The 10028-nt window shown below is 41.0% G+C and overlaps 1 protein-coding gene across 9 annotated transcripts in view; it reads right to left on the bottom strand.

The window, feature by feature from the left end:
• Positions 1 to 3448, bottom strand: part of ABI3BP (ABI family member 3 binding protein) — a 258489-nt gene extending 255041 nt beyond the window's left edge. For 4 of the 9 annotated variants that reach the window (XM_059687989.1, XM_059687988.1, XM_059687987.1 and 1 more), the window contains exon 1: positions 3273 to 3448. In XM_059687989.1, the coding sequence (XP_059543972.1) occupies positions 3273 to 3351 (79 nt within the window). In that variant the 5' untranslated portion in view covers positions 3352 to 3448. The remainder of the gene's footprint in view (positions 1 to 3272) is intronic. The other 5 variants (XM_059687994.1, XM_059687992.1, XM_059687990.1 and 2 more) reach the window with 3 other exon arrangements.
• Positions 3449 to 10028: the final 6580 nt, after the last annotated feature.

A 10028-nucleotide genomic window follows, 5' to 3' on the forward strand; every position in this document is an offset into this window, starting at 1 on the left:
TTGGGGTCCCTCGGCTTGGCCAGCAATTGGGGCTGATCAGGGCCATCTCGCCCAGTCCAGGGGGTGGGGAGGGACCATGGGAGGTTGGCTGGCTGGCTGGGGGGAGGGACTGTGGGAGGTTGGCTGGCTAGTCGCAGGAGGTTGGCTGTGGGAGCGCATTGACCACCAGGAGCAGCTCCTGCATTGAGCATCTTCCTCCTTGTGGTCAGTGCATGTCATCGTGACCAGTCATAATGGTCGTTTAGGCTTTTATATATATAGACTAGAGGCCCGGTGCACAAAAATTTGTGCACTCGGGGGGGGTCCCCTCAGCCTGGCCTGTGCCCTCTCGCAGTCTGGGACCCCTTGGGAGATGACCACTTGCTGACTTAGGCCCACTCTCCGGGGAACTGGGCTTAAGCTGGCAATCAGACATCCCTCTGGCAGCCCGGCAGCCCTCGGGGGATGTCCACTTGCCAGCAGGGAGCAGGCCTAAGCTGCACTCTGACACCCTTAGGGCTACTGAGGAGACGGGAGAGGCTCCCACCACCACCGCTGTACTAGCAGCCATCAGCCAGATTGTGGCTGAGCAGAGTTCCCCCTGTGGGAGCGCACTGACTACCAGGGGGCAGCTCCTGCATTGAACATCTTCCCCCTGGTGGTCAGTGTGTGTCATACTGACCAGTCATTCTGCTGTTAGGATCAGTTTGCATATTACCCTTTTATTATATAGGATTATTATATTATATTATATTTATTATATTATATTATATTATATTATATTATATTAATTATATTATATTATATTATATTATATTATATTATATTATAATCTCAAATAGAAAGTTTCAAGTCAGAAGCCCAGGATCCCAGTTCTGGTTCTTCCATCAATGTAGAAAAGTTACTAAACTTCCCCTGCCCATCTTAATTTGAAAATACATGGTTGTAGTAGGTCAGTAGCTACCAAATGTTGGCCTGTGATGAACTTCATCAGTCTGAGGTGAAATGAGAAAAATAAGAACAACGGATATATTTACCTAAATTTGCTTATTTTATAAATCTGTTACAGTGGCTATTTTTTAATAAACAATGGTGATTTTTTTCCTTTGACATCCTTACCTGGCAAAATTTAAGTATGTCCTCCATAGCAGGACCTGGCATTAAAAGCACATATGTATTTTTACTGGTTCATAAGCCCAAAGGCCAGGGGACACTAAACTACGTGATCACTAGTGTACTTTCTAGCTGCAAAATTCTATCCTGTTCTTAGATCACAAATGATATTTAGCTGACTCTAAAGTAGAAAAGAAGAAAAAGTGTTATCCCCTTTTTCCTTGTGTATTTCAGCATTTCCCCAAATGTGTTCTGCTGAAAGACAGCCCCTAGCAAGATATTATAGCTATTCCACCAGGAAAGCATTCTTAGTTAAATGAGTTTGGGAAACAATAGGTTAAACAAGTTGGACGGGTTTCAGCTCCTGTAAAATTCTTATGTTTATTGTGACTCCCCAAAAGGAGACAAAGCATGAGTGCTCCCCAAGCTACTGATGGAGAGCAGGTGCTCCCCAGCCCCATTCTGAGGACAGTGCACCTATTCCTGAAATACAATTTGAGAAAGACAACTTCGTAGCTTTCATAATAAAGAAAAAATATAGTATTACAGGCAAGGAGACTCCCACTTACTTTATAATATTACCAAAACTATGGATATTTTCAAAAATTACAAAAGAAGCCTGGATAAAAATACTTCAGATTAAAGTGCATTGGGCCTAAAGAAGAGTTTTGTGGCTGTTTTGATCATTTTTTTACCATAACATATTTAAAAAATTATGTCAACAGATTTATATCCAGTGATTACAACATGATAATTAAAGCACTTGGAATCTGCAGAAATCTGCAGTAACAAATTGTGACTATCATCCCTGCACAGTGAATAAAAGGTAAAATAAAACCAAGGTAAAAATTGAGCCTGAGAAAACCCCTGCATTCCTCTCAAATGGTGTGACCTCATTAAATATTTCAGCAGCAGGAACAATTAATTCTGAATGCTTATGCTGTGGCTCAGAATTGATTTATTGCAACACTTCTATGATCAAAAAACAAAATTCTTGATAGAAGATAAAAATCTAATAGTGTGTACTTGTTTTTCTTTTTCTTTGCATAATTATCCAGAGTTAAACTTTGCCTTTTTCTTTACCCTTTATGTGATCGTGTTAAATATCAACTAGCCAAACCCTTCAGCCCTCACAATTCTAGATTCAACTTTCACTCAACACACTGAGGAGAGAACAACTGTCGCTTGGGACACACTATCCCCTAGGAAGGATCTTTCGGATGTTCTGACACTAACAACCTTGCCTTCTGACTCCATGCCCAGCAGGGTTTGGACAAGCCTGTGGCTCGGCATTACCTCCACTATTTTCCATTGTGACTGTACGTAAGTTCCAGTCTGTTTTCCTAATCCTGCTGACTAAAGCAGTCTGTCACCATAAAAAGCCTCTCGGACCCGGAGTTGGCTTCGGAAAGTGCCTTTGCAAAGGAACAAAAAAAGTACATGTAACGTTTACGTTTAAAGGCAGGAGAGAGGAAAGCCCTTGTTTTCATGCCGCTGGGCTCAAACGATTGTTTTTAGGGTTTAACTTTCAAAATATTAATTTGCTTCTGGTGACATTTGTAAACAAAATAGCAATTCTAAAATGAGAGCACTTTAGCCAGGAAAGGGGGGAGTGTCCTGTCCAGCAGATCAAAACTCATCCAAACTCCATTGGAGAAGCGTGTCTATGGATTAACACATGGCCGATGTGCCACGCCTCAGGTCCTCAAACCTCCGAGTGAACAGGTGTGCGGGAGGTTTACACCAAAGATTCAGGTTTCCGAATTAGCTGCTTTAAAACCTTAAGATAGTAACGGCTTAGTCTCTGGGAAGGGGGATAAAACACCAAAAACTCTTTTTAACAGACGACAATGCTCATCTATATAATTTGATTCCACATACAAATACTGTAGTTTGACACGATACCATGCAAGCTCCCGTGAACATCTGCTAAACCTAATAAGAAGTTGGATTTCATTTTTGTAATAAAGAGATCCAACTGAAAAGCAAATAACAGAGGGATAAAAAAGTAAAAGTTTAAGTAACTCCTTCACGCATTTGAACTTAGACTGTCCACCCTATAAAATGCTACCCCCCCACACACCCCCAAATGGAAGAGCAGATCACACTTAACGTCAACATTTCAAAACTAGTATCGCTTAAAAATTATTGTTAAAACACAACACATCAGAGCTACTTGCCTTTTGGCAATTTCTGTGCATTTCCCAGGGCTAGTGCAAAACTTCCACAGAGGAGGAGACACCCCAAGCTGGACAGCATGTTGCATTTGCCACCTCACACGGGGAGTGATGCTGGTGGGTGTCTCGCAACCCTGGAGCTGCATTTAAGTGGACTGTCTCCCAGTGACAGGCGGGCGGCTGCACTTAGCCGAGCCGTGGGCTTACTCACAGGGGGTGGAGACAGCATGACATCACACCCGTTCTCACACCAAAAAAAAGAAAGGCACAACAGCAAAAACATATCATAACATTTCCTGCTAGGTTATAACTGTCTGTCTCTTGCTCCTGTGACATAAACATCAAACTTATGTTCAATCTGTGTTTGTGAAAGAAAAAGTATTTAGTCAATTTTGAAACATTGGTTGAGCTATTTTTAAAAATCCAAAAAAGACATACTTAAAACCATTGGAACGTTAAAAATATAAAATAAAACCTTATTAGGAAGGAAACTGTTTTTAATTATCCAGGACACCAATCCAATTCTTCTTTTAAATGGGAGTAAACTCATAAAAATGCACTTTTAACCATTCTGAAGTTCCAGTATTATAAGAAATGTTTAAAAGTGAATACTTGGCTACACAGCTATTCATTACATACATACACACACACACACACACACACAGATATACATACTGATAGTCTCTAGATATAGATGCAGAGATATAGTGAATTCATTGTCACTGATTGTCCACAGTTCTGGCCCATGTTGTGTAATAGTATCTTTGCCCACATTATTGTGATTTAATCCTCACAGTGGCTGTACAGGAAGTATGATATCACCACTTTATCAGTGAGAAAACCTGAAGCTTAGGCAGTTAAATGTCCTGACAGTGTATTCTAGTGGTTAATAATTTGGATGGGCTTTGCAATAGAACTGACCAGAGTTTAAATGTGTATGCCACATGCCTTTGAACAAATTGCTCCATCTCTAGCTCATCAACTTTGCTTACACTTAAGTGCTTGCTTCATGCCAGGTGCTGATATGATCAGTTCGCATATATTAAAACATTTATTCCTCAAAATAACCTACAAGCAGCCAGTGTCATCATCTCTACTTTACTGGTGACAAATACTGGGTATAGAGGATAAGTGGCAGGCACAAGGTCACAACTAGTAAGCAACAGAGCTGGCATTTTAATCAGGCAATTTAGCCCCAGAGCTTGCACTCGTAATTACTAAACTTTAAATTCTAAAGTAGAGATGATAGAACCGATTTCATACATTTGCTAGCAGGATTTTGGGATAGTGTTTACCATAGTACCTGACCCACAGAAAGCATTTAATAAATAACAGTCACTGAAAACAACAAAAATATTTTCCCCACGTAAGTAGAACTATATTCTAACTGGGTGCTTCTATCTCCAACGCTCATGTGTGCCCACTCTCCTCCTACTTCACATTTCCATGAATATAGGCCTTGCTGGAATGGCTGCATCAATAAAGTGCTTTAAATGTTGTCTGTACATTCATATTGACTCTGAAAATAGGCTATTTCATGGGATTGCTGTAGCTGAGGGAAGCGGACTAACTCTGGTCAAATGAGATTCCAGTCAATACACTTCCCAAAGAGAAACTGAAGAGACAGCCCTGTCTGTCTTCGGAATAAAGTGTGAGGAGGCGCATTGTTAAAGTCATTAGAGCTGGCGCGGTCTCAGCTTTCACCCTAGGAATGCTCTGGCCCTGGTTACTGAGGGGATCTGGTTATGTACCAGGTCTTTTCATCTCTAATGTTTTACTCGACTAGGCAGCTCTCTCGAACCCGAGCTCGGACATTCATCCAGCTGGCACCGCTGATTCCGCCTCTATATGCCATTGCCAGGGAGGCCTCTGTGCCAGCAGAAACGACAGGTTCCTGAGGGGAAAAAATAACCGAGCAGAAATATTGAGGAGAAGGCTACGTGCGGGGCTGGCCCACGGGTTAGGTAATGGAATTACGGGATCAGTCTCCGCGTGGCCTGCAGGCTGCTGGAGCAATCATTATTTGCAGTTTGAAACTGTCTGGGAGCTAATTAAATAAAGGCTGATCTCCGATTATTTTGTCCGGAAAAGGTGATTTATTGCCTTAACTAGTAGGACACTGAGCAGTCAGTGAAGACACTGACAGGCTTCCTCTCCAAAGACCAGGGAGGGGCACGTCATAAAGAAGCAGACCATGTTAGAGGAGACATTTCGCTTCTCAATGAATGAAAAGTTTCCTATCATGTCAGCGTCCCAACCCAAGCGGGAGGTGGACAAATAGTCCCGAGGAACTGTAAGCGCCTTGCTACATGGAATAAAACTTCAGAGCTGTGGGCATGTGATCATTAGAGGATTTAAGGCCATTTTCAAGGAAGAATTACCCTCTGACCATGGGTACCCTGGAGATGATGGCTCTGGACTAATCCGTGCATCCCTGTGAGGTCTCTCAGCTGTCATGAGAGAAGGCAAATACGAAGCCCTGGTTGTGTCTGTATTTATCTGAAAATATAGAAATCTAAAGCTCCATTAGTTGTGAGATTGTAGAATATTGTATTCACCAATATCTGTGAAAAACCTAGTTTTACTAGGTTTAAAGTTGAACCTAGTTCAGCTCCATGGAATGCACAACACTGAGAGTGAACTGTATGTAAAATATAGACTCTGGATGATAACAATGTGTCAATTTAGGCTCATCAATTGTACCAAATGTACCACTCTGATGGGGATGTTGGTATGGGGAGGGTGGAGGGTATATGATGTTATCTCTAAATGTGTGGGGTCAAGGAGTGGGTATATGGGAAATCTCTACCTTCTGCTGTGAACCTAAAACTGCTGTTAAAAGAAAATTATAAAAAAAATACTGTTGAGAACATTTAGGAATAACTGCTGGAAAAACACATAAAATATATGTGCGTTGTCTTTATCCTGTGAAGGCGGGAACCACGTCTGTTTTTGCTTATCACTGTACCCAGTGCATATAATGAGAATGCAGTAAGTACGATGAGTAAGTATCAAATGAAGCAAAATTCATCAATTCTTCCAGATAGTCTAAAGGTTAGCTCTGAATCAAACCAGAGAGAACTAGAGTATGACTGGATTGATAGTTGTTGGGAGACAAGTCAAGGGTCCCTCCCATTTCTGCACATCTTATGAGAAGAGGCACTGATTCCCTGTGTTCCAGGCTTGTTTTTCAATAATATTTGGCTCTGACTGGTGTGGCTCAGTTGGTCATTCAGTGCTACCAAAAGGTTGCTGTTTTGATTCCTGGTCAGGGCACATCCCTACTTTGCTGACTCAATCCCCAGTGCAGGGTGTGCAGGAGGCAGCCAATGGATGTTTCACTCTCACATCAGTGTTTCTCTCTCTCTCTCTCTTTCTCTCTCTCTCTCTCTCTCTCGCTCTCTCTCTCTCTCTTTCTCTCTCTCTTTCTCTCTGCAAAAGTCAATAAAAAATATTTTAGCTCAGCCAGGTGTGGCTCAGTGGTTGAGCATAGACACAGGGACCAAGAGGTCACCCGTTCCATTCCTGGTCAGGGCATCCGCCTGGGTTGCAGGCTCATTCCCAGTAGGGAGCGCACAGGAGGCAGCTGATGATTCTCTCTCATCATTGATGTTTCTCTCTCTCCCTCTCCCTTCCTTTCTGAAATCAATAAAAAATATATTTTTTAAAATATTTTTTAAAATTTAAACAAAAAGAATATCTGTATAGCAAACAGCTTTGGAAGATAGAAGTTTGTTTACTGCCCTATGTAATAAAGGCAGTGTTTCCCTCTGGAGTAAAGGGAACACATGCTCACTTCCTATTATCAACGATTCATGTTTCCTAAGGACAGGGCTCCTGTTCTATAATATAACCCATGGCGTGTGTAGGTGTCACCTATGCCTCCTTGTGCTTCCCTATGGGGCACTGGGGCACCTAGAACTGGCACAAATGCTGATATGCAGGCTACTGCTATTGCTCTGAATAAATAAACAGTCCTCTTTGTCTTTGACTCAGGAGTTTTGTGCCTCCTGCCAGCATCCATGTACTGTGCGTGTTAGCTTGCACGTACAGTAAAATATCAACCCTCATAGTTCTTGACAATAAGATTGGCTCATTCCAAAATATTTTATTAGATAATCTTTGGTATAATGCCATCACCCACATTGAAATCCACTATAAGAATCAACCATGAAAGTCTATTGTGCAAAGGAAGAGTGCTGCTAGACGTTGCTTATGAAACCGTATAGTATCCTCTTTGTAAAAATCGTGGAGAAGAAACTTTAACTCTTCTTTACGTGAAAAACGATTGTAATTTTTCTGAGCAACTGTATTTATGTCGTGACATCGTAACCAGGTTTCTTGTTCTGCGTTGACTGCTAGAAAACCAGAGCCAAACGTGTTCCCGGCCCACACTAAGTGTATAGACATGATGCATGTCTTGGCATCATGCCTGGTTTTATTTTCCATCTCCACCCTTATTTCTTGCTTACTTGGAGTCTTAATTTATGTGATTTTATAAGTTGCTTTTATTTTTTTTCTGGAATAAGGTTAGGGATAAACAAACTCCACACACAGGAGTTGCATCAAAAATATGCGTCAAACTAAAAAGCTTCTGCACAGCAAAATAAACCATCAACAAAACGAAAAGGGAACCCACTGTATGGGAGAACATATTTGCCAACGATACACCTGATAAGGGGTAAATTTCCAAAATATATAAATAATTTATACAACTCAACACCAGGAAGATAATCCAATTTAAAAACAGGCAAAGGATCTGAATAGGCACTTCTCCAAAGAGGACATACAGATGGCCAATAGACTTATGAAAAGATGTTCAATGTAACTAATCAACAGAGAGATGCAAATTAAAACCACAATGAGCTACCACCTCATACTTGCCAGGACGGCTATCACCAATAAATCAACAAACAACAAGTGCTGGCAAAGATGTGGGAAAAGGGGAACCCCTGTACACCGCTGGTGGAAATGCAGACTGGTGCAGCCACTGTGGAAAATAGTATGGAGGTTCCTTAAAAAATTAAAAATGGAACTGCCATTTGACCCAGCGATCCCTCTTCTGGGAATATGTCCTAAGAAACCCAAAACACCAATTTGAAAGAATATATGCACCCCTATATTCATAGCAGTGCTATTTACAATAGCCAAGATCTGGAAACGGCCCAAGGGCCCATCAGTAGATGAGTGGACAAGAAATCCGTGGTACATTTACACAATGGATACTATGTGGCCATAAAAAATAACAAATTACCTTTTGCCACAGCATGGATGCAATTATTATGCTAAGTGAAATAAGTCAATCAGAGAAAGACAAATACCAGGTGATCTCACTTGTATGGTATTGTGGAATCTAACGAGTGAAATAAATTGATGAACAAAGAGGCATGGATACACAGAACAGACCAACACTTGTCAGAGGGGAGGTGAGTGATGGGGAACTGGACGAAAGAAGGTGAAGACCCCTATGTTCATTGCAGCATTATTCAGGTGCCCAAGACATGGAAACAACCAAAGTGTCCCATGATAGAGGACTGGATAAAGAAGATGTGGTACGTATACACAATGGAATACTACTCGGGCATAAGAAAGGATGAAATAGCTCCATTGGCAACAACATGGATAGACCTTGAGAACATTATGCTAAGTGAAATAAGTCAATCAGAAAAAGCCGAGAACTATATGATTTCACTCATGTGTGGATATAAAGCTGAAATTCACAAACACAAGCAGCAGTGTGGTGGTTGCCAGAGGCAAAAGGGTAAAAGGGGGAGGGGGTGGTCTTATGTAAGCTGACAGGAGATTTGACTTTGGGTGGTGGGCACATGGTGCAACATACAGATCTGGTAACATAGAAACCCACACCTGAAACCTATACGTTCATGTCGACCAATGTTACCCAATCAATTTAATAAGTAAACATTAAAAGGAAAAAAAAGGTGAAGAGATCAGCCAAAGCACATATATGTATAACCCATAGACACAGACAACAGTGAGGTGATGGCCAGAGGGAAGGGGCTGGTGGGGGCTGGGTGGAAGTGGGCAAAGGGGGTTGGGAAAACGGGGACATCTTTAATGTGTCAACAATGAAAGTAAAGTTAAAAAATAAAAAAAGTAAAATCATAAAACAATACACAAATAAAGCCACTGGAGCCTTCAAAAATAAAATTAGTCAAATACGTGATGTGAGAACCTGTGAACTTGTTCTCTGCTTTCTTTTGTTTAGACAACAGTCGACCCTGGTGGAATAATTATATAGCATCATTTCTTTATATTATTTCTCTCTTTGGGAAAGTTGGTAAAAGGCAGGAGGCCATCCAGAACGCTGCTCTAAATAAGTGTCATATTTGTAAGCTGTGCATATTTGACTTTTTAAGTGTTCCTTGTTAATTCCATTATTTCAAATGAGACTTTCACTAAAATTTATAAATCCTTCAAAGTTTGGACATAAATCCTGTGCAATCATTTTACCTATCAGTTCTCATTTTTTTAGTCTCTCATATTTGCTCTCCTATTGCTGAAAGATTCAAAAAGGCTTATATAGCTACAATTTATAATATGCAGATATGCTGGGGTTTTCTAGAAGATGCTAATAAAAATAATTTTTATTATGACTCATATTTGAAAATGGAAAACCAGTGTTCCATGCTTTCAGCCCAAATGTTGTTTTTATAATTACTGAGTGAGACCTGTGATAAATTGGACGAGTATCCTGCTCCGATGGGGGTATATTGGACCAGAGAATGAAGTTCTCCTCTA

The sequence above is a fragment of the Myotis daubentonii genome, chromosome 3 (genome assembly GCF_963259705.1).
Source record: "Myotis daubentonii chromosome 3, mMyoDau2.1, whole genome shotgun sequence".
In the NCBI taxonomy this organism is placed as follows: Eukaryota; Metazoa; Chordata; class Mammalia; order Chiroptera; family Vespertilionidae; genus Myotis; species Myotis daubentonii.